Raw genomic sequence first — 27,992 nt, 5'->3', positions numbered from 1 at the left:
CATACAATATGAAAATCATTGCTTTAGAAAGTAATGATTTATAAAAATGAATTATATTTTTATTTTATAGTATCTCATAATTTTCTCAAAAAATTAATGATTCATTTCTGTCCAAAACCAGTATTAAAATCACATCGCAGATATTAAGCTTTAATACCATATTTCTATTTTTCTATGAAGAACTTGCTCTGAGAGTTACTGATTTTCTCCAGAACTTCATATGTGAGTGATCCCTTCAGCAATTCTAGCAAAGTGCTCTGTGTGTCCAGTATGATCTCTGCTTCACCTTAAAAAAAAAATGAAATAAATTTCCTTACACAGTATCTGTGAGAAAGAAAAGGAAGTTAAAAAAAAATACTGAGAAACTGATTTAGCTATTCTTGTTTGTGCCAGAACAACAAAATACCAGGTCACGACTATGTTATTTTACAAATGAACTGATGCCAATGTAGCACTAAAGTTCTTTTAAGGAATTTTGGACTGGTGGGATAACATGGAAGTGTTTGATCTGAAATGAGTATGTGCATTTCTTTGAAAGAGTTTCAGCCAAAACAATCAATTGTGCTGATGTTGTTCCTGTTTGTTAGCCCCTCTCACCTAAAAAACACACTGAGTTATAGTTACTGTTTCATTCAGAAGTTTATTATACATGTCCTTTGGAATGGAGGCATGGGATACAGCAAGGACTTAGCATCACCATGTACTTTGTACCAACCCCATACTGTATTTGGCCAATTAAGAGCCTTAAGAAGATGGTGGATCAGACATATGCATGAAAGCATACATAAGCTTTAACAAGTACATTCCCTATATATACTTGTATGTATCATAGACATGCGATATTTGGGCACAATACTTCTTGTCTCAGGCCTAGGCTAAAAGACATAAGGCTACAGGCAGAAAGTGGGTAGCACAGGACTTGAAGAAGTCAAGTATGCTTGGTCAAAGCATACTGCTCACAAAAAGATTTGTTAAGACAGTTACCTAAACATGCAGTCTTAACAGCACAACAGAGAAAAGTTGTATGGTGCAGAATGCTCTGGGTAAGGCTGGAATGAAAACAACTAGGACAGAGAATCCAAAAAACAAAGATACAGATTGAACCTCATACATAAGTATAGTGGTCTGATTGTGATATAAGAAAGGATGAAGATTAGGCAAAGAATGTGTTTGTTTTGGCTGATGCCATTTGGTACAAAGTCAACAATCTTGTTTACCTATGCCTTAGCTCCTAGCTTGATTATTATTACAGCAGTGATTTGAAGCTATTTATATGCAGTAAACCTGACTGAATATTGTAATGCAATCATGACTGTGGTCATTCTTTAAAACAGGTCTGAATGCTGAAATCTCCAACTGCAATTTGAGTAGTATTACATCTCCAAATGCAATTTTGGTAGTATTAGAAAGCTTGGGGTCTCTACATGTCAGTAATACCCAAGAGGACGACACTGGTTACCACTCCTGGTAACTGGTAATAACACAACATCAGTCATTTGCATACAGCATCTGATTATGGAGTAGCAAGAGATCTTAGGTGACAGAAAGAAACAGTCAAATCTCTATGCCTGTCACTCACATGCACTAGAGCAGACTGCCCAGTCACCATCCTTCTCTCACATGCCTCAGGATACAAGGACTGAACTATTTAAATCTTCAAAATGGTACTCAGAGTTTCATTGCTTAGCGGATAAGTTCTGTGCAGTTGGAGGCTGGCTATATAATCCCTCCCCTCCTCTAATCAATTGTCTGAAAAACACCAGCAATGTGTACCTGGACTAGGACGAAAAGCAGAAAAGCAAGGCCAAGAACACAGACAGCAGGTGCACGACTGATTCTTAGTGTCCTCAGCCATTCAGAAAAGATAGTGCACTTAAGGGCTGTTCTGTAACCCTGCCATACCCAAAATATTCAGCTCTGATACATGGCCCTGGAAGACTTACAGTTTTTCAACAGCACAAGCAGAACGCAAAACAGGCATTTCTCCCCATGTCCTCAGTTTTTGCTTTAATTAGCCCAAACTATAAAGCAGGGAAAAAACCCTCTGATTCTGTGTGGGAGAATAAGCAAGTCATGAGAAAACATTTGGACAACAGGCTAAAGAAAAGAGAAGAACTTAACTGTAAGCAAGACCAGAGACAAAATTATTGATGAAAAAGAAATAGAGAAACCTTCCAAGGGTATAAACTGATTCCAAAGAGTGAAGAACAGCAGATGAAGGGCTATTTGATCAAGGTTGTTCAGATACAAGGAGGATTATGCAGCACAGAAATAATTTCAGATTAGTTTATGAGAGGGAATTGGCTGTGAGGCTGAAGATAGGCATACCGTAGAGGAAAGAGATCAGTTAAAGAGGGTACAATCAAGGAAATGGTGTATACATTCATTATTATACCACAGAGATGAAGCATGGTATGCACCAACAGAATACATGGGCAAGCAGAGAAGTGGCTGAGAAAGCAGTATGAGAGCAGACACAGGGATCAGCTGCATAATAAGAACATGCGTTGTGGCTGCAGGTCTGTTGTGTCAGAAAACCTCCTCTTCAACTACTTAATCTTAAAATAAAAATGAACCCTGGAACATGATTTCCACATTCGTTATGAACCTTCTTCTGATTTTCAGCCCAGATTTATTCAGGCTAGTCCACTTGCTTTTATTCTAGTCCTGGTATTAGTAATTAGTTTGACATCCTTTTCTTTATCCTATGCTGTAAGTAGGGTCTGTAGACCCAAATCTCTCATGTCTTTTTACAAGGTTGAACTAACTAATCACTTTGTTTTCTTTTGCAAAGCACCTTGGCATTCCCCAATAATTTAACTCTCCTAGATTCCTTACACAGAAGTGATCCAAATTATGTATACATTTCCAAGGAACATATTACTGTTTTCCTGCATCAGTATCTTCCTCTCTGTACTCTCTATTTCTACTTAGGTTGGGGAATATCCGTCCCTGGAGATACTAAAAAGTCATCTGGACATTCTCCTGAGCAACTGGCTCTAGGTGATCCTGCTTGAGCAGACAACCTCAACCATGCTATGATACTAGGAAACCTCACTGGATTTTTCCAGACTTCGTTTGACTCTCACAAATTCATCACACTATTGGATTATACTCATTCTGTGATCACCTAATACATTGTCAGGTTTTCTCCTTTTTCTATCATTTCCAACTGGTGAGCTCCGGTGACAGAAATCCCTATCCGTCTCTAGCTTCTCGCTGACGTTAACAAATTGAATCCTATTCTATTATCTCAGTTCTTCAGGTCATCAGTTCTTCTTGTACTACAGTTTATTTCTTCTCTGTTGATGACACCAGTCATGTTTGTCATCCACAGATTTGATTAATATAACTCACTCCATTTCAAATACAAAACAAAGGCAGATCCAGACCAAATCTTGAGGAATATTGCTAACAACTCTGCTAAAACCTTGCCTTCTTCTTTAAACACAGACCTTTGACATCTTCTCTTTATGCCAGTGCTTACCCGTCTACTAATTTCCACATTTTTCATGCTAACTTAATCTTCATGTGATACCACACTATATACTTTCATGAGTTTACAATATATCTACCACATTTCTTTTGGAAAAAAAAAATATTTTCCTGGAAAAGACAGAGCTAGTTTGGCATATTTCATTTTGCCTTACTGTGCATTTGGCTCCACATCTTCTTTCCTCCAAAACCTTTCCACAAGCCTTGCACATGGCTGAAGCTGCCCTAGTGGATCTAAAGTTATGACAATGACTTTTCCTATTTGGAAAGCAATGGGATACCACATTGCTCCTCTTCAACCTATGCAAGACCACATGGTTCTCAGTAAAGACATTACATACTCTTGCCATGGGGTTTGCATTATGATACGCTCACTCTTTCAGAATTCTGGAATGAAAATTACCTAATTTAAAGAAAAAAACCCAAACCCTAATAAATCCTAGATTCCAAGCATTTCTTCTGCATTGTATTAATCTCCTTTTCAACAGTCTGATTTATAAGAGCCACCTAGTTTTCTCTCTGGGTTTAGCTGCCTCTTCATATTAAAATCCAGAGAAATTTATTTAGTGGGGTAGAGGAAATGTTTGCAGATATACATTGCTGCATCACCTAAATATATCTGCACATGTATGCAGCTGGAAATACCTGCTTTTCTAATTAATCTATCATTATTTTTTCAATGAAGTACACAGCATTAGGAAACCTAGCTCTTAGATCTGGTAGCTAAGACCAACAGCTGAAACAAATCTTTATTTTGTTTCAGTATGTGTGTCAGTAGCAGAGAGAAAAATCAAGGTAGTTAGCTAAGATGATTTGTGACGGTGACAAGCCATGTTCCAATGCTGTCTCCACTTACAGTGAACACTCTCTTAGCATCTCTCCTTCACTAGGAATCAGAACTGACATAAATGCACCTCCATAATCCTCAACACCCATCACTTAATTAGATCTGCCACTGGCAACTATGAGGCAAGACCGCCCTTTCTCTGGGCCTCACCTTCCTTTTATCCATCTTAGCAGGGCACTGGGGCAAGATGATCAGCTGATAACTGTGTTTGGTCATGAAGGTATAAGGGCATGATTCCTGTCTGTATCCCTTTATCTGCTCTTATCATCCCTACCCCTTGCCAAAACAGCAGCATCAGGGAGGAATATGGATGGAAATCACTAGATTTGCCATTTCTCCCAAATATGCAATACTTACTTCAGCTGTATTTATAGCCTGAGAGTTCAAATTTTCTGAAAGAGGGGAGAAGTTAACTCACAGTCTTAGCTGGAGGGAAAGGCTGCAGAAGTAGAGTACTCTTGCCTGAGAAAGTATCTGATGGTAACAGAGAAGAAAAGGAAGAGTAAGATTTTTTACCAAAAAAATGGAGAAAATCTATTGCAAGTATTCTCTCAGACATTCTAAAAATATAAGAGGTTATCTGAAACATTAGGATACATTAAGGTCTGGTTCTACAGTGAACCCGACAGACATATATACACATACCTTTTATCCTTTGCAATAGTGTCCCACAGCTCATATCATACTGATAGGCAAATACGAAGCTCAAGGGAACTATAGGCAGTAAAACTCCTGGGTTCTTCTTTTTTATTGCTCTGGGTTTGTTTGTTCAGGTTTTTTTTTTTAAAAAAAAAAAAAAGAAGAAGGAAAAAATAAGATTATTTAGGACATTCAGTACATCGGCACTGTTAGTTTAGCTGTTAGTTTAGATTGACCTTGACTGTCTAGGACTTGTGCATCCTTCTACAATCTCTAATCAAAGAACAAGTCTTAATTTCCTCAGAAGCATTCATCTTCTGGTTGCCTTCATGTTCAACTGTCAACCCACCGGTATTATAAAAAATATTTCAAGTGAGTTTTGAACATATCGAACAAAAATGGGAGTATCTAAGTCATGTAGCATGCATATACATATGCATATATCCATCCAGCCACATGCAACATGTAGCAATCAAGAAATTATGCTCAGTTCCAAATGCATCAGAGTCCACAGAGAATGCGTAATGCGTATGGTGTATTTCATCTGTACTATGTACACAAAACTACAAATATTTTCTAAATTCCCTCTAATCATGTTATAGCACAAGAAAAGTATGTTACCAAACAAAAGTCCTGTAAGGCAAGTTCTTCCCCATGCGACACAGCTTTATTAGCCAGATTTTTATTCCCCTTGGGTGAGTTTCTTTACTCAGATTTTAGAATATGTCCACTTGTTCACTGACATATAAAAACCCCCAGATAATAGGGAATTTGTTACTCATTAACAGTTCATTAAATCACAATATGGAGAAGAAAATAGCACAGCTTTTAAACAATCCCTCCTGTTCCACACACAACTTTTATTTTGCACTGAACTTTTGGTACCTCAGCTGTATCATTTTACTGTCAGCTCACATGTCTCTGCTTTTATATAAGTCTGCAGTACAGACATAACAATAACACATCCAAAGGCAGACAGAAATCAGAGTCACTTTGTCATTCGATCAACCTCTAAGGAGATACTGGATAAAAATAACTACCTGTTATAATTATATGCAAAAGGAAGATCCAACAATATAGAAATATAAGTGTAATATATTTATATTTTCTGTTATGAAATAAACTTCTTACCCACCTGTTAAACCCACAAAAGCAAGCAAAAACCATCCCAAAATATTTGAGAAATTCCTGTGTCCAAGCAATCTGCATGGCTGTTTGTCTCTCTCTCACCTGGTTCTGCATCAGCAGTTGCCTTTCCAGCTAAAAAAAGGGAGGGAGGTTAAACAAAATCAAGTAATCCATTTGTTTTAAAGACTGAGTCAATCTCTCTTGGTCTATAAATCCAAAACTCTAATTGAGAAGGGTTTGGTTTTGGTTTTGGTTTTTTTTTCCTTCTACTTCAGTCATTCATAGCTTTCAATTGAGAATGAAATTCAGTACTAATATCTCAGAATAGTTTATACCAAGAAAGCATTCAGGTCAAATTAGCAAATGCTTTAATGCAGAATCTGTCTAATGCTGTTTCTCAAGGTCAAGAAAACCAAAATACCAGTATTGGGTTTTGAGAGCTCCCCAAGTCTCAGCAGTACTCCCTAGGTTAAGGTTCTCTGACCTTTGTATTTCCATGGTGATCCAAAGAGTACCACCTATCTGCTTGCCAATTTATTCTGCTTGTTTTTAACTTAGCTGATATTATCTTTAGGGTCAATCCTGATACTCTTTGCCCTTTGAGGATTTCTCTTTTTCATAATGCATCATAAAGTTAATAACTCCTTTGAAACACCATCGTTTGCAAATACAGAAAAAAGATGTTGCGAAGGTATAAGATCTTTTAAAGATACTGGAATACATATCAAAAGTCCATAAGAGAATACTGTAACTACAGTTAAAAAAATCATGCAGAAACTACAATCTAGACAGTATATTCACACATCAAATTAGGGCTTTCTATGTCAAATAAGAATAAAGAATAAAAAGGCAGACTATTAGATATATTTTTTTTTTTTTTTTTTAATTATGTGCCCCATCTAAACATACTGGTACATTTCCATTAAATAAAGGTAAATCTAGTATTTCTTAAAAGTTCCCCTCTACTGTACAGAACACCAAAAAACAATTGTCCTTAGAGGGATGCAAAATTTAAGAACTTTGCCAAAAATAAGCATTCTCAAACCAGAATACAGAAATTACTTAACACAATAAGAAGTCTGCTTCTTCGCATTAATGTTTGTAACTAATTTTTTGGGGGAAAAAAGCAGAGTACCTGAGTTGGTATATCTAACCTAGCTAACCAGGTTGCATAAAACATCCAACAAGGTACAGGAAATGGAATACTAGCTGCCTAAAGAATGTATTCTAGAAAAGAAAGAACAAAGCGCAAATTCAGAAAGTTCTCTTCTCATGCATCTATAAAAGTAATTAAATCTGTTCTTTTCTCCTCCTTTTAAATTCAAAAATAATTTAAAGGATTTGTAATTACTTAAGGTTCCCACCCTTTATTCATCTCCATTACTGTTGACTTAGCCAGAACAGAACAATTTCTGTTAAATTGTTACTAATTATTTTTTCAGACTCTGTTGATCTTGCTATCTTATTTACAAGCGTATTCAGTACCTACTAGATAGACAGAATTAATTTTTTAGACAGCATAATAAAAAAAGGACAGATCTAATTACATATAATTGTACACAGTAGGAAAAACAACATTCACTGCAGTCTCACAATACTGTTCATCTGTTTCTCTTTCCTCAAGATTTATACTGTAATTGTTGTTCTTACAAAAAATACCAACAGGCTCTACCTTCCTGATATCTATAAGTTTCAGATAACTTTTTTCAGAAGTGGTAATTATATGATGGCTATCAAACCACTTAATAAAATATCAAAATAATTAGAATATATTTTGTCACCTATGAGATACTTGGAAATTCTGCAGTAAACAAGCACACTGCCCGTTGATTAGTACTGTGGTCCCCAGTATCCAGCCTGGTAAACTGCCGAGGGGTTGACGTGACGAGATAAAATAATGACATGTAATATCAATTTAATGACCTCTATTTTCCTCTTCGATTTGATTATGTGTGTAGTTTCAACACGTGTGAAAAGTATTAAGGGATCCTTTGTCTGCCTGTCAGCACAGAGCCTACGCTTCCAAGATGCACAATATTACTCTAAATGAGCTTCAATTTGAAGAGTACGTGGGGAGGAAGTGGGACAAGGATATGCTGATGAAATATAGGTCATGCTAAAAGGAAACTTAATGCTGCAGAAAAGTTTAATATACAGGCCATAGAAAGAAGTAAGCATAGAATAAAAAGAAAGCTGTAAGTCTGTATCTACAAAAGTAAACTTCAGGATCCTAACATTTTTTTTTTAAACCAAAAAAAAAACCCTCAACAAACCCCCCTCACACAAGATGTACTGAAAGACAAAAGACATTACTAAGTCACAGATGCTAAGGACAAACACCTTTCTGTAGGAGCCTATCATATCAAATTCCAGAAGCCCAAGGATATTTTCACATGTATCTATTATATAAATAACTTAGTATAAATGAAAACTAAATTTTTTTAATATTATAAACAGCAGCCAGATTACATAAATCAATTTTTATATTCTTTTCTATAGAGAAGGATTTCACACACACACACACACACTTAAAAAAAACCAAACCAGCCCTCAACTTTCTACATGGTCACCCATCCAAAAATAAGGGAGGGCGGGGAACACATAGAAAATGCTTATAATTTCTTTCCTTTGAGCAAAATTCTTGAATGTGGATGTCAAATTTTACCTAGGTGAAACCCAATACCGTATTTAAATTAAATTCTTTTAAAAAAATGTGTTGGAGGGAAGCTTTAGACTGATGAATCTTAAGAGATGAGCACTTTAGGTACATGGGGAAATGTGGCACAGCCAAGAAGAAAAGGTTTGAGGGGAATCTTGATGCACAGAAGGCAGTAAAAAGTAGACCTAGTGACATTTAGCTAAATTAATAATTTAATTCTTGCCATTACTGAAGTTGTATGATGTTACAACAGTTTACTATACAATATCTCTATTTTGTCCATAAACTTACAATGTAGCATCAAGAAAACACTGAGATATTTTCAGGGATGCTATGTAATCTACAGTACTGCTGTAGAGGTTTGATTTTTATTTAGTCATAAGTCATACAGATAAAATCTAATAACAACACACAAACATCACTAAATGTGCTCCAAAATCTCTCTGCACCTATGCAATCTCATGCCAAACCTAGGAATACCTCACCAGAAACCTGCCCTTTCTTCTGTCCTCCTTCATTCTGAAAAAAATCTTCATTCCTGCTTTCCATTGCCAAGATCAATTTTGTCACTTGTCATAGTTTCATCTTGCCAAAACAAAAGACTATAGTGGTAGCTGTAGGACTACAACAGAAATTTGCATAACAGAGACTTAGTCAAGGTGTTCCAGGGCAATTCCACACTGACTTCACTGGATTTCAAACTTTCTTCAAGGAAAGGAAAAGGGAAAACTGAGCAACAATTGTGGCCAAAGTTGTCCCAGAAGTTACGGTTTCATTAGACAAACTTACTGAAATAATTGTAGAAAAAAAGCCCAAACAAAACAAGTTTGGAGAATCCCTGAGCCCTTTGCAGAGTGGCAACAGCATGCTGCTGAGTGACACGGGTCAATGCTGCCATCACTTTCCAAGTGTGGGCTCCAGCAAATACGTGTTCAGGACAGCAGGAAACACCCCTCTGGCAGACTGACACAGCAGACATAAGGCAGGGCACCTACCTACCCTGTGTCATCAAAGACTGCTTTAACATGTTCAGACCCGACATCTGATCAGCTAAATGGGTTTATGAGCAATGTTTGACACTAAAAGATTAAATGCATTTAAATGAATTCATTTAAATGAATGCTCTAACTTGCAAAATTAAGCACCTACATGGGCACTCAAGCACGTCCTATGTGCCTCAGTCTTTCAAATTTTCAAAAAATTCAAGGACAATATCCTTATGCTTACCCATTTAACATGCCAAACTGAATCACACATCTTGAGCTCCGACAGTTTTGAATGACCAGGATACCCTAATCCGCTGACTTTACACTAGCAAAAACTATTGGTAGATCATAAGGTAGAATTATTACATTAAGATTATGTTAACCTTAAGCAAGTCGGGATTTGAAAGCAGATCTATGTAGGGAAAGACTCAGGAGTCCACCACAAAAGATGATTCCAAATTAGATGAAAGATAGAAAACCAAATCATGTTTGACTGCAGTTCAAATCAATATCCCATTTTCAGCTGTTAATTTCTTAGTAATTGTGTCTTATTTTCCTCCACATGTGTTCTATTGAAAATGCCAGCCACACTGGGCTAGTGAAAGGGTGGAGAAGACTTTTGATCTATTAACATGCAGATTTTATGACAAAGGCCATGTGTACTCCCTTAGGACTTGCTTTGCAATGCCATTTAAAATTACTTCCTTTCCCATTAAGGCAGATCAGAAGCAAGAAATAAGAACAGCAGGTATTAATTTTACTGCAAACCATAACTTCATACATAGAACTTTATATAGGATAAGATTTATAAAAAAAAATGTATAATTCAAACTTAGTAACTTAGTAGAAGTGTGCTGTAGTTTATTTAAAATAATCTCACTGATGGGAGAACTTGATTATTGAGGAAACAAGCCACAGGTGCACATCATACACATCAGGTGAACAACAGTTCTAAGTGCCACATCTTAGGGAATAAATTTTATTAATTTTAAATACATAAGCCTCCCACCTATATAGCCACAAAACTTCAATAGGGACTTTTACATGATTATGCTTGCATTAAAACTATAGGTAAAGAACCTCAGGAGCAAGTTCACCATGGGAGGAAGGGAGATGCTGTAGTTTTCCCAGCCAGGTTGCTGCATCAGGCACAAAAGAGCTGAAGCCGTGATGTGGATGCATTAGTACACATCCAAGCATGCTTTTTCATTACTGTCAAGAAATCACATCCTACAACAATCAGACCATGTTTTACAGACACATACATCATAATCTAAAAAAACCCCAAACTATATACATTTCTGTGTGTTTAATTCCATAGTGAACATACTTTCTTAAATGACAGTAGCACAACTTCCTTACTGGTAATAAATATCAATGATGTAATTTTAACACTTAAGTTTAGTATTTCAAAGTAAACCCGGTATTAGTAGCAAGTAACATTTTATATATTGTAACACTGTTAGGGGGATCCAATTAGAAATAACTGTCCCATTTTTCTTTAAATACAGCTAGTAGTTTCTGGACAGTGTGAGAAACTGTAAGGGCTGATTAGCATTTGAAGTCTGCCACATACCAACTGTTACAGTAAAAGGAAATCAATCTGACAAAATGAAACATGACAGATGAAGATAAGTGAGGCGGAGAGGGAAAAGGTCAGTTACCGTGAAACTGATAATGCTAATAAACTAGTCAGTGGTAACCATCCTTATCATTTCTATTGATTATTCTTCAGGCTGTCACAATGATGTCAAACCACAGAAAAGGGCATTTATACTATCATTTCATTGATTAAAATCCAGTGGGAGAAAATTCTCATCTGAAATAGTTTATTCAACTCCAACAACTTGCAAAAAAATAAACAGTCCCCTCTTGATTACAAGCCACATCAGCACTGGTAGATAGGTTGGGAATTTCAGATACTTTAGATTCTTAGCTTGTTTCCTCTCTTTCTGTCCACCTTTCTGTTTCATGTTCAGATGCTGTATGAAAGAAGGAACAGATGGTACTTCTGTTTTGTATTAAGGGGATGCACAAAGCAAAACAAATGGGATGCAAGGTGGTCTACAAAGGCTCAAAAGAAATGGAAGGCAAAGCCTATGCAAAATGCTGTCTCTTGTGTATAAAATACAATTTCTTTGATGTATTTCCTGCAGGTTAAGTTGTATCTGGAGAGAGGAAGACATAGCAACCACCCTTGGATAAAGCCTCTATTTGCAACCTGATACATTTAATGGCTCTCCTGGCAGACACGCTATTTTCCCCTACACCTCTAAAAGCGTGGACAAGGGCAACACTTGGCCCGAGAGTGGTCATAGCAGCAAATCTGTTTAGGGAACTGTATTTCATGTCACCATCATTACAACATAATCATGCTGACAGCCTGGTAAACTGATATGCAGGCAAGAAAAGGAACTAATCTACCTTAGAAGGAATTATCAGCCAGGTAAATATACACCATCTCTACTTAAGTTCTGAAACTCACTATCAAAATCTAAGAAAAGAGAAACATGAAGAAACTGTTGGAATATCCTTACACTCATGTTAAAAGAACCTTCAGTTTTGTCGCAGGCTAATCTCTTGTACATCTGTTACAGGCCGTGGCTACTGTGGCTATAATAGAAGGTCATTTTCACTTACAGTTTTTCAATGATCATAGATGCTGAAAGCATTCTTTGAATAACTAGTGACTTTTGAGTACTCAGAGGTGCAATGAAAATAAGACTTAATTTTTCAAAAATATGACAGTTTCACCTACAAAAATCTGCAAATCACTTACAAAACACATATGAAAGCTGGTGTGCAGGTAGTATACCTAAGTAATAGCACAAATCCCTTGCAGGAGCAATGCAACTGGCATTTCATAAGCAAACAAAAGATTAAAGGCTTATGTAACTTGTCATTCCTCATAAATGTACAAAACCAGAAGCTGCTACAAATGGGTGTTTAGCAAAAATAAATGGAAAATAGAATAGTGATACCTATGTTTACACCTCCACCGTAAGCCACCAGAGTGCAATACAGAGACATTAACATGTAATAATTATGCAGTGTCTGCTTGTTTCTACGACCAGCATGCACACAGAAGTGTCAGGAAATGGGCCTCTAGATCAAACAAAACAAATCAGACTCAAATGTTTTATCCTGCTGCTTCAAAACTTGTTTGCAAATATTCTTCACATCAAGTACACACAGCAATTAAAATTATTAGCATTGCAAGAAACTACACTCTGTACAAAGAAATCTCAAATTTTAAAGCTTCAGGTGCAAAGACACCTTACAAAACATTCACAAGCTAAGAGCTATCATAAAAAGAAAGGGGTCTCACAATATTAGCCACCAGCCAGAATGTGAGCTGCACTGAAAAAAACTCCTTTCTATTCCTGTTGTTGTCAATGAATTACTGGAATTACGTGCCATATAAAAAGAAAATAACATCAAAAGCACCTAAATCCATTTGATGTTTTAAGCTTGCAAAGGAGAGGCTCAATCCAACAGACTGTAGTATGAAAGTAAGATTTCTTGGCAGTAACCTAGCAATTCCATGCTTCTGACGTGTGGCCTTTAAGCAACAAACATGCAGCAGAGTGAGGAAGGGTGTCTTCCACCTGCATTTAATAATCTTATCTACAGAGTGAGCAAAGTTGTAAGGTAGTATTATGAGTATTTAGAATTCTCAGGAGTTTTATACAAGTTCTAAAAAGACAAATTTGGATAGCCAGTTATGTAAAAACTTAGCCATGCTGTAGGAATGGTAAAGTAGATCAGGCAGTGTAAGACATGGAGTTAACAAAATGTGACTTATAACTCAATAAGTAAGAACTATTCAATTTGTTATTTCCATTCCCCAATAATGCCTCTAGGTACACTCCTTGTGTGCCTCAACCTGTTGTGTTGTTTTTTTTTTTTTAAAAAAAAGAAATAGAGACTCAGAGCATGGAATCAAAAATGAAAACCAGAAGAAATGGCTGTAAAATGATAGTGGTATAAAAGGGTGTTATAATACCAATAAATTATGCAAATATGATGTTTGTTCCTATCCATTTCAGATTCTGACTTGCAAAACTACTGTGGCACTCTCTATACCATTTTTGTTATGGAATTGAAATAGGTGTAAAATCTCTTTCTTACCCATTGTACCTCCTGGGCTCTTTGAGTTCTGCTCAATATAGGGCTTCTCCATTGCCCCCTCTTTTTCTTTTTATTTCTTTTTTTTTAACTTAGCATTCAAGAAATAGTATTTTATAGAAAAACAAATACATTACCAGATTCAACTTCAGTGGACTTAACAGCAGAAGAATAAAATGGTATGTTTGCTCTACTAAGGAGGAAAGAACTGTGGAAAATTCCTAGCATTAAAGGAGGCAGCTTCAGAAGGCATTTATTCTTGGAAGTCAGTTAAATCCCCCCTACAACTAAGTCTACATGTGTAAGGGTTAGCTGCAGGTGCACCTCCAAGCAAGATAAAAATTTTACTTAAGCAAGCTGCATTCACAATGATATGTACTAGTCACAGATATTCCCAAGCAAAAACACTGGCAGAACCAATTCCATTGAACAGATTTAATTAACATTTTTGTCATTATCAGTGGAGCAATCAGTCTGTTTTGCATCTTTTGATGGTATTGCTTGCATGTTAGAAATAGTTATTAAAATCTACTCTGTAAACCACTGGATTTCTTTCTTTACAGTGATCAGGCAGAGTATACAATCTCTCAGCTAATACCAACCAAACTGCTTTCTTCCTCTAAGATAGATTGTTCTAATCTTCCTCAGTACAGATATCATTCATCTTGTTCTGTTCCATTTGATGCACACAAACTAATAAGGATATAGGATTGTTACCAGAGAGCATTTATTTCCTGAATTAAGCCCAGATCACCTAAGGGGCTAAATAATTTTTCTAATGCTTCAAGACAAATGCATTAGAGATGCTATAAGCGCTACTAGTACCTTGTCAATAGAAACAAATCTAACTACTTCCCACCCCAAGGGGAAAAGGGTGGTAGTAGTCAGGAAAGGGGAAGCTTGCTTATATTTTGCTTCACATGGAAGAAAGGGAACAACTGTTTCCATTGTAATAGAACTTTAAAAAATCCTTTTGACTAATTATCAGTGAAAACTTTAGAGAGGAAAATGTTAGGGACTTACAAAACCCTGCACAAAATTGCTCAGTGTCTAAGGCATTAGGAAAAATCACATTTTTCAGAATCATCATGGATGTGGCTGATCTTTTACTAACAATGATAAGTTGGCAAATCTGTAGATGGGAAGAATGTCACCACGCAAAGTTTTATTATCCACAGGAAGGATTCTATAGAAAGCAGCCCATGGAACCATGTGTCTTTTTTTTTTTTATCAATGAAAGTGATAAAGCATGAAAATAAGTTTTTTTATTGCTCAGAAACATCCTGACATTTTAACATTAGTGACTCTTCTTCCTGCCAAGAGTCAAAACATAGCATACATATGCCTTTCAGCAGTCACCTCATTTTATGATCAACTGATAAATCATCAATAGTATGTAGAATGAGTAATGAGTTAATTGAACTTTTTAAGAAAAAAACCCCAATAGGATCCCACAACACTATTTGCAAATATACTTAATCTTCAAATAAAATAGATAGTATCTCCCCCTGCCCTGACTCAGATTTTCTTACACTCTCTTTGCCATTCCTGCTAAAAGCTTTGAGCTCGTTACTCAAAAAGAATCCTGGGATAAGGCAGGAATGTGTAAAAGATAGACGTCCTTACCAAAAACAAAATGATAGGCTTATTATGTCAATTCATCTCACCTGCCTCAGATGGAGTACTCTTAGTCTACTACATATCAAACAGACATTAATATTTTCCCTTTTCAGAAATTTTGTTTTCTTCTTCGGTTTTCATTAACATTTTGTGTTAGTATTTAAGTCAAATTACTAAAACCAAATGTGGCCCAGTATCTACTTTCTCATAAAAATCCTACTGACCTATCTTGTAATAGCATCTTTACATTCTTAACACATTTTTAATTTACCTGAAATAAAAATTATGCATATAAAATCTTCACCTCAAATACAAATTCTTTCCCAGTTTAAAACTGGGGTGAGAAGGGCAGAGATCATCAAGCTGCCTGACAAATAAGTCAGTTTTTCCTCATCTCTCCCTCACAAAATCCTCAGTATCTGCAGTAGTAAAGGAAGTTTGGCAAAGTGGTATGTATTACAATATCCTAAGGTCAGTAGAATCCATTTTTCAATTCAAATCTCACAAAACCAATAACTTAAGGAAGGTGTATGTACTGGTATAGAAAACATCTATCTTCTTAACTATGCTTGTACTTTATCTATGCTATTTAATTTTTCACTTGAACAAGTGCTTAAAATGCTTCAAATGTCTCTTTCACTATATCCTATCACATAAGTTACCATAGAAATTTTTGCTTCTTAGAAAGTAAGAACTTCAAAAACCACTAGGAGGATAACTAGCTTATCAGATACTTCACAATAAGAAACAAACTTAAAACTCCTGTTGAAAGGTTCAAACTTATTTCTTACTGGGCATAAAATTGTTGTGTACATTTTCAAAAAAAACATTGAGATGGAAAACTAAACACCAATAACAAACAGCTGTATAATTGAAATGACAATATCTGTAATCTTTGCTAGGTAGCATTCACACAGAAATCAGTGTTAAGTCCTGAAAGGCAGGTATGTTCTATATTTAAAAAAAAAATATAAAAAATTTCACATTTACTGATGTGTTTGAGCTGCTCAGAAATTGTAAGGTTGGAAAAGAGATGTTGCTAAAGGTGACACAGTATTAAGTACAAAATAAATCTAGAAGGAAGAATTGTTACGTATTAACAGACCTCAGTTAAATGGACCTGCATTCTGTTCAGGTACTTGAGCTTCAGCATTCATGAAGTCAAGAGGATAAGGCATTTAGAGGTCCTTTAATGTTAGCCTGAAAGCAGGGAGATGAAACAGACATTTATTTACCCCAATCAAGACCACCAGTGGCAGATTTCACTGCCTTTCTTAGTAACCTATTGTCCTGGTTTCAGCTGGGATGGAGTTAATTTTCTTCCCAGTCGCTGGTGCAGTGCTGTGTTTTGGATTTGGTGTGAGAACAACGCTGGCAGGACATGGATGGTTTTGGTTGTTGCTGGGTGATGTTTATACTAAGTCAAGGACCATTCAGTTCCCTGGTCTCTGCCAGCGAGAGGGCTGGAGGAACATGGAAAACTGGAAGGGGACAGAGCCAGGACAGGTGACCTGAACTAGCCAAAGGGATATTCCATATCATATGATGTCATGCTAAGTGTATAAACGGGGGAAGAAAAAGGAAGGGTGGGGGGCCATTTGGCATTATGGCGTTTGTCTTCCTGAGTAACCATTACGGGTGATGGAGCCTGGCTTTCCTGGGGATGGCTGAGCACCCGCCTGCCCATGGGAAGTGGTGAATGAATTCCTTGTTTTACTTTGCTTGTGTGCATGGCTTTTGCTTTACCTATTAAATTGTTCTTATTTCAACCCTCGAGTTTTACATTCTTTTCCAATTCTCCTCCCCGTCCCTCTGGGTGTGGGGGAGTGGGCGAGTGGCTGTGTGGTACTTAGTTACTGGCGGGAGTTAAACCATGATACCTATATAATGACAGTTAAGCAGTCAAAGTCTCCTAATATTTATCCCAATTCTTGCTTTCTTGCTGTTGCAATGAAAAAGACTCAGTATCTCTAGACAGACACATGAGAAAAATGAGCGGATTAAAAAATATACCACCAACACACACAAACTGAAAATTCATACCAGACGTGTTTATAGCATCAGACAAATATGATTTTTTTCATTCTTTCCTCATGGGTTCCAACGCCTTTACTGCCATCTTCTGAACTTTTCACAGCTTGTCTGCTCATTACAAGAAGTATCAATATTTTTTTCCCAGCAAAGTCATCAGTAGTGCAAATTGAGTAATTTTATCCCCTGGTTAATAATTCCACAATTACATTTGCTTTTACAAGAATCTGTGCTGTTGAATCAGCTTCTTTATCAGTACATATCTATATTAAAAATACACTTATAAGTATGCACAAGCATATAAAACCTAGGTCTTTTTTAAGGTTCTGAAGTCTAATCACTTATAGTCAGTTAATCTATTTCACTTTTCCTTCTTGAATATAATGCTCTGGACTGCCTTTTATCCTATTACCTATTATACCACTTCTTATTACTTCAGTGCTTTCCAATTCATTGAAACAATCAGAATACTAAACCAATCCTCCAATCTAAAATTTTACACAAACATTTAATTGAATTATGGCCATATTTATATTGATAAACTGCTGAGTGTCTGGACATAAACTGAAATGTTCTAGTCCTTTTCTATCACTTATAATAGGTCTGACTTTATTTTTTTTTACTATTATTATTTTAAGTCAGACAAAAACCCAATATACTTTGGGCATAAGACATGGTTTATTAAGAAGCTTGCTACAGGGTACTTCTATATTTTCATTTAAGATTTAAGGACAAATTGTTGAATATGATAAGAAAACTTGCTTAATTCCTTTCATTTATTGCCACTCAATGCACACCTCTTAAGGCAATATAACCCTGGCAGGAAAGTAATGCAATTATGCTATGTTTTGCCTCTAACCATGTGCTACAGTGTAGAGGAAAGAAAAAAGATGATATTAAGTTGCATCTATCCAGGCTTTCACTGAGTTTTTGATAGTTTTTCCAAATCCAAATACTTTCATCACACATCTTTTAGAACATCAAATAACAGTCTAATGAAATTAATGTTTACACATTAATGTTATGATGGAATAATATTCCAAAGCATATTCTTATGAGTCAGACCATTTGCAGACATGGAAACAGCACTCATCCGCAGTTTCACTTTAAGCTGAATCATGAATGCATGTGGCATATCTCATACATACAGTGTAAAATGCATACATCTTTCCCCATAGGCAAGAACTGAAGAATAGATGAAAGCACAGAACACTTAAGAGTCATTTTTGGAAGTAGAAAGCTTGTGATTTACAATTTGAGTTAATTAACTTGTTTCTACAGGTACAGAATCTGCAAGAGTTAAATATGTTTTTGGCATTTCTGTGCTGTGTTCAGAAAAACATTTCACTTACAGAAGAAACTGCTATATTCTTTTTCATTGTTAAAAAGAAAGACTACACATTATTGAAGTGGAAAATGAGTTTCCCTGACCGTGTTTTGTACTAAACTGCCCAGCTATTCAGCTCAACAATTTTTACTAACTGGGTGAAAAAAATGTCTGTAGTTTTTATTTCCCTTATTTTGCATCACTGCCAAAGCTTTAAAAAGAGCTGTTAAAACAAGGCAGGGAAAGAAAAAAGAAACCAAACAACACATCACCAAAGGGAAAAAAGGAGCATAAAAGTACCCAGTTAGGTACAGAACTGCAGAGGAACTTCAGTACCACCACTGGCCCTCATTAGAATAGGATAATGTAGACTACTCATGGCTCAAAATGAACCTGTATGACACTGGGGTCCCCAAAAGAGGGAAGAAGATTTGAAAACAAGGAAAGGCTGACACAAGTTTTCAGAAAAGATGTAATTGCACTGCATTGTCAAAATATAAAAATCAACCCCTTACTTTTCGAGCATTACTTGCTGTTGGCATTTTTTTCCACCAAGGAGTAGGGAACCTCTCCCATGACCACACGGGGAGGAAGTCTGTAAACCCCCAAAGACTAACTGCTACGAAAGCAGTTCTATGGCTGTTTCCTGGCTATCCAATATTACCTGGGGAGAAGAATGCACTTTACAATCTGACATAATGAAATTGGGAGAGAAGAGGGATAGCAGGAGAAGGGAAGTGAGACTATCCAGAGATGCATATTACAGACAGGAGGTTATAATCAAACACTTTTATTATGGGTAAATACAAGATTTGTCAAAAGTGTATTATTTTCCTGGCCTGTTTATTTTCTCAAAGGTTATGTGGCTCCCATCAAAGATTAATTTGGAGGATTATCTCTGACTACTGAATGCAATTATGCTATCCCACAGACAAGATTATCCTTTCGTCTGATAAGGAATTCTCTTGCTGGAAAAAAAACCCCAAAACTCAACTGAACAAAACTCCAGATCACTATGAACTGCTGTCCCAAAACAACAATAAATATCTTGTCAGCCACAGAAACAATGATACACCCTAAGCATTAACTACTCTCTTTTCCTTCCAGCGCGTTCACTGATTTTTGCCTTCTTCTGTGTTACCTTCACGTTTTTCAAGAATTCTAGTCCTCCAGTCTTCCACTCTTAACAGTCTGATCTGCCCTTGAAAGCTTAGCAGAGCCAACCTGCTGTAATCTTAAAGCAATACTTTTGTAACAAGTTTTGCTTAAATAATGGTTATAGCTTTTTACTGGAATTGCTGATTTAGAGGGATTGATGTATGTGCTACTGCTGGATACATAATATTAAGCAGTGTTGGGGAAACTTACCTACAAATACAGCAATAGGTATTATAACACTTTCAAAATTACGGGAGATTGTACAGTTCTTTTTCAAGTAAATTATTCCCACAGACAACAAGATTCTTGCTATCTGACAAGCAAGGCACACTGAGGCTTTAATCCTGAATGCCCTTCCTTATGATGTTACTTCTGTATCAGTATCACACATACCTGAAGTCTATCTAACAACCATCAGTTAAAAGTGAGACCAAGTCACAGCTCGTTTCAACAGACTGTTGCTGTGCATGTGGTGCTTGACAGGAGTGCAGACATCAAGCAGGAACTCATAATAATTCTCAGTCTGGGAAGAAGCAGATGTGAGGAAATCCTACCTCATAGGATTCAGAAAATACAGTGGTCCACTACCTGCGCCTACTTCCATGGTGGTCAGAGCATCCAACTCAAGTTGGACAGGACTTACGCAGGGTCAGCTGATGTGATCAGACCAGGTTGCTGAGGGCTTTATCCTGTCAGGTGTTGAAAATCTCTAAGGATGGAGGTTGCACAGCTTCACTGGGCCTCTGCTCAACTGCTTGGTTGTCCTTGTGGGGGAAAAGGTTTCTCCATATATTCAGTCTGAACTGCTCCCCCCATCCTGTTTCAATGTATACCCACTAGCTCTCACTCCCCTCCAACGCACCACTGTGATGTGAAAAGTGTCCTCTCCAGTTTGAGTAAGTCCAGCTCACTTGGCTTCCTCTAAAAAAGTGCTTCCGCCCTTGACCATCTTTCTTGATGGTCCACTGCTAAACTTGCTCCTTTTCACCTGCATTTTTGTTGTATTGGGGAGGAGAAAGGGAGCAAAAATTGGATGCAGTATTTAAACACATTTAAAGCAGCACTGAACAGAAGGCAACAGTAATTTTCCTCAACGAACTGGCTTCACTACTGCTTACAAAGCCCTCACTGTTGGCCTTTTTGACCCTGCTGCCAGGGCACACTGCTGGCTTATGCTCTGGCTGCTGTTTTCCAGTGGCCCCTCCACCTCCACAGTGTTGTCAGCCCTCAGCCTGCACGGTGGCCAGGGGCTCTATCTTGCCAGGGACACTAGGAGGTGGTTGTCCTTAAACATGTCAGTTTTTCTGAACTCCTTTATCCTCCAGAGCTGCCTCTTAGGGCATCTCACCTACCAGTTTCCTGAAGAAGACAAAATCTGGTCTCCCCATTACCACCCTCAGGACCCTGATCTCACCACCACAACCCAAGACTCCTTTGATATTACATCCCCAAATCAGTTCTTCCCTATTTGTGAGTAACAAATCCAGCTGCACATGAGCCCTGGATAGCCCATGCAGTACCTACCTGTATCAAACACTGATTCCTCACATTTCCCAAAAAGGTACTCAATTGCTTATGTCCTGCTTTATGACCCTTCCAGCAGACGTTAGGGAGACTGAAGTCTCATGAGCAAAATGCTCCTCTGGTGCTGCTATACAAGGAACAGTTTTTACAATGAAGGAATGTGATTTATTGGTTCATTTGGAGAAAACAGAGGTTTTTCATTTTCTGGGGCTTTTTTTCTTTATTTTTTTTTCCAAACCAGAGTAAAAATGCCCTGCAATAGTTTAGAGAATTTCTTCTGACCTAAATTATTGGAGAAGTAAGATCATTATTTCAAACCTGATCAGAATCACATTTAGCAATTCAACAAAGCTAGGAATTAATCTTCTCCACATGGCTTAAACTCCAGCTACACAATTCTTGCTTTTTGAGGTGACCCACTTTCATTTACTTCACTAGGTAGTCCCCTATACAACAGACTTTTCTCTTATATTCTCTGAAAAATTCAGTGTTTTTCTCCTAATTGCTTTTTTGCACAGTTTTCCCACAAGGGTATCTAGGTGAAAACTTCAATAGTTAACATCAAAAGAGTGCTTAATACCTTAGGTATGATCAGTCAAGATACTGCCTTGCCATTTCGGTCATCTCATGTTAAAAAAAAATAATTGTGATATAACAAAACTGTAAACTAGTCATCAATTCAGATGTCATTATTAATGATGTTGCACACTAATATATGAAAAAGTAAAAAGGTTAATCATTAAAGGACTATTAAAGGACTTGGTGTACCACCAATTCTCTGTGGAGTTCCAATGAAACATTTCTTCTCATTACTCATTAAGAAAACACCTTATACATTGAGATATAAATGAAAACATTTACCAAGGGTTTCAAATGCTATAAGAACTTACATTTTTTTAATTTCAGAGACCAAATCCCACTGTTCACTATGTAGTATTATTCCCACACACATCAAGAGATCTTCACGTCATCAGCGGAAAAATAACCGCCACCCCCCCCCTCACCCCCCCCCTTATATAACAAAATCTCAGCTTCTTCTTCTGACAGGTTACCTACCTTTCATGTAGTTCACTGAGTACCTGCAGACAGGCTATATACAGGAAACCTGGGGACTGTCTTGGTTTCCCACGTGTAGAGTTCCCCAGGCAAAGCCAGGAAAACCAAATGTCTAGAGACAAAAGTGATGTTACCTCTATAAAAACAACAGCAGGGGATAAACTGAAAACTAATCTGGGGTGGGGGTAAGGAGGGTGTGTCATGGTACATTTTTATTTGGAAAACAAAATAAAGCATTTTTAATTCCTCTACATGCATGAGAAAGCTTGGCAAAAATTTCACGGAAGAACTTAGGCTTTTTTATATCTATACCCTAAAGTCAAAGTCTTTCAAGCTGCACTTAAAATGCCTTTTACACATTAGCAAAGAAATATTCTTCTGTAGTGCAAAGTTAATTTAGTAAGCTTTGCTCTGTGTAGTCCTAGAATCAAACTAATTAACAGTAAGAAATAAAATTTAGAATTTTTATCTGTACTGTGCCACGACCTTCTACCACGATTTTGCTTCTTATCACTCTAAGTAACACTACACAGAGCATTCAAGGTTAAGATTTTTTTAATTACCTGAAGACAATATATCATGCAGTAATCATACTTATGCCTGCCTCATCACAATAAATTCTTTAGCAAGCTTCAAAGTACACAAATTCATCCAATTTCCTATGAAAAGACCCACCTGTTGGTCAAGGAATGTCACTGTCTAGAAAGAGCAAATAAAAAAAAGTTCTCTTTAAAGTGTGCTAATCCATACTGCAGAATGAACAATCGGCCACAAATAATGCTTCATTCTTTGTTGCCAGTTTAAAAATGTGTATCTTCTTCCAGGTTGTCTTGTACATCTTAAAAGGGCTTTCTTAGTAAACAGTTATTGAAAGACCTTTTTCAAGGTATACATTTGAGTTGTTCAAAAAAAACAAACAGCAAGAAATAAAAGTCTGACCAGAACAGAAAGTACAGAACATAGCATTCAACAGGAGAATTACATTAAATTCCTGCTTTTGTGTTAAGAGTACCCACTCAGCTCATGAAAATAAATAACCTGCTATAAATGCTCTGAGACCTGGAACTTCCTCTTACCCATGCAGCCATGCTAAAACCACTTAGCAAGGCCATATACTAGGCTTGAGCTGTAGGTCTGATATATTGTTTGGAAATAATTTTGCTAGTTACGCTTTAAGGAGAGGCTCATGATAAAAATGAAGCCTCAACAAACTTCTACCATAAACAGTCCCCACTTGATACAGATTGGTATTTCATTCTGGAGCCATACCAAGACAATACAAACAACGGGTAAGTCCTTCAACATCAAGGCAAACTGACAATTGAGTTTTTATTATTCTTCCAAAAAGCATTAAGATACAGTTTACAAGGCCACAATCCCTTCTTTTCAGCTATCCCAAGAAGGGTATAAAAAATATAAAATGCACCCAACTTTACAACATGTTTTAACATTCTCTTATTCTGAAGTAGACAAGCTGGCTTGGGGGTCCAGCACAGATCAGAGCAACGCTAGGACTGACCAAGCTTTAGCATGCACCAAGGCTTGGTATTTGGAGGGGGTTTTATCAACTTCTGTCATCTCACTTGCCTTCCAAGGTTTTGCAATGGACTCCTCCCAACCAACAATTTTTCACAGAGGGTAAGTCAATGACTGAACAGCTTTGTATCTTCTCTCCATCCAGAGGAGAGCACATACCTAATATTTCTGTTAAAAAAAAAAGAGCGGGGGTGGTGGGTGGTGGTAGTGCTCTGTCATGGAAACTGATAGCACAAAAATGCTGTTCCAAACAATTTACAGTAACTTTATGATTCCTCCTCATCTATAAGGAACTGAAGTCTTCACAGATTCTGACTGTGTCACCATCACCTGCTGTGTTTTGTTCCAGGGCAACCCAAAGACTTACTAGTTCATTTCTGAGCAGTGTCACACCATCACTGATAGCAGGGAGGGCATTCTAGAAGAAACAGTTTTGATGACTTCTTGATCCACACTGATTGGCTTCGAGTAACAATAGTAACCTGTATTCTCAACATTCTAATCATGGGGCACTCCAAAGTACATTCAGAAGCTATTAAAAGCTTTAAGAGGCTTTGAACCCACGTGCTATTTTGGGATATATAGACATCTAAAACAAATTAGTATTTTTTAAACTCTCATAGCATATACATGATACTGCTTGCGGTGGAAGCTTCTATTATATTAATAAATATGATGGTTTTCAGAGGACAATGGGAGAACTGATAGCATCCAAATCCCAGTATTTCACCATAACACAATATCTAATGCTTTAAGTCAAGCTATTTCATTCTGGTCCTAGCATGACGTAACTTCTCCAGGTATTTCTAGTTACAATTTCTATCTAAAAACAAATAAATCAGGCTATACTCTTTCACAAAGAGCCTGGAAGTAGTTTGTCTAACAGTAGACTCCAGACACATCACAAGTTTTATATAGATATGGAAAAGACAACTGGCAGTCTTTCCCTCTTCCCTACACTCCCCCTAAGCTCAGAGAAAAGGTATTTTCTTCCATCCTCTTACGACACAAAAGTTAGTCCTCCTCTTGCCCTCATTGCATCTTTTGCACCTGACATAACTGTGCACTTTATGCATTTTTAAAAGATGCAGGTTTTCTAACATGGCCAGCATGTCTGCAAACAGTACAAATCAGATACAATCAGGCATTTGTAGTGTTAGAAAGAAATCTACTATGTTACTATTACTATTGTCAAAAATAAGAAATACAGCACAGGGAGAGCTCCTAAAGAGCAACTTGCAAAAATTTTGCATGCAATCTTGAAAGGGCTTTTTTTCTAACTATTCTCAAAGAATTTCGGTTTTTATGTTAGCCTGGGCATTTGGGCTAGAATTAGAGTTGCTAAGCATCTGGGGTCAAGAGGCCAAAGACTGCCGTTTAAAGCCCACAGCACCCTACAAATGCTAGCCTGAATTCAAGCTGTTTTCTCAGCTCACTCTCATTTTTCACAGCTGAGAAGCAGATCATGAAGCAAGCCTTCATTTTAATTTCATTACCATTCTCTCAGACTGAAAACCTTCCAATCATCTGGATTTCCAAAAACTTTATGGGTGGGAGGAGCCCCTCTGTATAAGGAAAAAACATAAATATACATTGTTCGTACACAAAACCTGTGGTTGCACCTGAGAAACATACAACCCAGCACAGACAGAAAATTGTTTACAAACCTTGCAAAAAGTTGATTTTTTGTTAAACAGTTATGTAATATCCAGTATTTTAAAATATCTTTCCTTATGCTATCTTTCTCTTTCCTAGCCACATTCCCAGGGTCACCCCCAGAGTTCAGTCTACACTGATCCTACAAAACCTACTATGTGCATGCTCCTTTGAAAACTAGAATATGCCATCTACTGGTAATTTAATAAATTGGAAGTTCATCCGTCACTAAACTTTGTAAATTTTCCTGTATTCAATTTAAACACAAAACTAAAGGAACAAGCTCCAGCTAAGTCCTTCAGATTGCATTCTAGCATTTAGTTAAACAAGTTACAGTTCACAGGATACCCAACAACAAATCAGAAAGCTATAATAATGCTACACTGTAAATTTCGTTCAGCACAACTTTCTGAGTCTTTGTCGAATTCATTTTCCTTCTCTTTCTCTGCTGCTATTTTATTGTTTTATGAGAGGGAATAAACAATCTGCTACGCCCTATTTAGTCTGAGTTTTTTAGAACAACAATGCAATGAACAGCTGTGTAGTGCCTTCCTAGCAATGTCGAATAACTGCAGTTGCCTAACTGAACTTAAAGAAGGAAGTTGTCTGAAAGATTTTTGTATAGTGGAAGTTTACCGTGGGGGTGGTGAGGCAGTGGAACAGTCTGCCCAGAGGAGCTGTGGATGCCCCATCCCTGGAAGGGCTCAAGGCCAGGCTGGACAGGGTTTTGAGCAACCTGGGCTAGTGGAAGGTGTCCCTGCCCATGGCTGGGGGGTTGGAATGGGGTGATCTTTAAGGTCCCTTCCAAACCAAACCACTCTACAATTCTATGGTTTCAAGAGAATAGTATCCCAGTTTTAGTAGCCATGCTGTTACTGATTCACCTTAACATGTATGGCCCAGTTGTGCTACAGGGGACGACAGTTCAAGGTAAGTTTCCAAAACTGTGTTTTTAGGGTCTGGCTACCACAGGGATAGCTTCCACCTTCACAGCTTGTTAACACACACTTCCGAGGAAGTTGTTAGATCCAGAGATGAGGTGCTCGACCTGCAGTCAAGTGCAGTGGGCCTGGCAGGGTGTGCAAATGGAGGAGCACTTTTAGCCCTGGGAGGAAACCGAGCCTCCGCGGGCGAGGCCGCAAGCCTCATACCTGCGGCGTGAGCTCATGAGCACGACTCCTGCTGCGCCTTCAGGCTGTGGCTCACGGGCTTCGAGAAGACGAACCCCATCCTGCCCTGCAGCGCAGAAGAGACGAGGCAAGTGAGGCCGGCCCGACCGATAACGGGGGCGGCACCGCGGGAGGCTGCCCTCGGCCTCGGCCGCCCCCGGGAGGGGCTCGGCTCGGGCGGGGGCGGCGGACAGGCCGCAGGGCAGCAAGGCCGGGCCGCCTCGCGGGAGACCCACCGCGCCTCCTCCTCTGCCAGCGGCCCGGCCCACCCCGCTCCCGGCGGCCTGGCGGAGGGCGCCGCCCCGCCCCGCCTCGCTTCCGGGAAAGGCACCGATCGGCTGCTGGCAGGCGGCGGCGCTTACGGAGTTCAAAGGGCCGAGGCCGGGCCGCCCGCCCCGCCCCCCCCGCTCCCACCGGCGTGGCTGGTGCCGCGGGCGGCCCCCGCGCTGCGCAGCCTCGTGACGCGGGAGCGCGCGGCGCTCGTGCTCCCTGAGGCGGCCGCTCGGAGCGACTGTGTGGGAGCGGCACCGCTGCCGGGGGCCGCGGCCTGGGCCGCTGGTGTCGGTAGCCGGTGACACCTCGCCTTTGTTACTTTCGAGCTCGTTTCCAGTAACACCCCGTACTTTCCAGCAGCCCGAAAGAAACGCGGTGCCGTGCGCGCGGGACCAGTGCCACGCACGTCCTGAACCGGGGGGGCAGCGCGGCCCCGACGGGACGGCACCGGCGTCGGGCAGCTGCAGCGCGGGACCCGCTGGTGCGGGCAGCTGGGGCGCGGATGGACGTGTGCTGGGCGGGGAGCGCCGGCCCTGCGGTGGCCCGCACGTGTCGCCCGCCACTCCTCCCCCCCCGCCCCCCCCCCCCCGCCTTTTTTTTTTTTAATGTGGAAACTGTTGCAAGAAATTTCCCCGAACTCTTCTCCATGTTCAATGTGTACGCAGGCCCTGGCGGGTTCACAGCTCGGGCAGTACACATCGGCAAAGAACGGCACTACATGCCTTGGCCGTCGGGCTTCTTGCCGTACTCCTCCTTTCAT

General features: G+C 38.6%; 1 protein-coding gene across 1 annotated transcript; it reads right to left on the bottom strand.

The window, feature by feature from the left end:
- Positions 1-124: 124 nt before the first annotated feature.
- Positions 125-27,992, bottom strand: PLGRKT (plasminogen receptor with a C-terminal lysine). Its single transcript, XM_013302542.2, is given in 5 exon segments — positions 125-286; positions 4,988-5,097; positions 6,113-6,148; positions 6,150-6,241; positions 27,894-27,992. Coding segments are annotated over 5 exon segments (459 nt in total). The 3' UTR covers positions 125-164.

Source organism: Falco peregrinus, chromosome Z, assembly GCF_023634155.1.
Source record: "Falco peregrinus isolate bFalPer1 chromosome Z, bFalPer1.pri, whole genome shotgun sequence".
In the NCBI taxonomy this organism is placed as follows: Eukaryota; Metazoa; Chordata; class Aves; order Falconiformes; family Falconidae; genus Falco; species Falco peregrinus.
The sequence above is the reverse complement of the archived record's forward strand: the minus strand, read 5'-3'. Positions and strand labels throughout refer to the sequence as shown.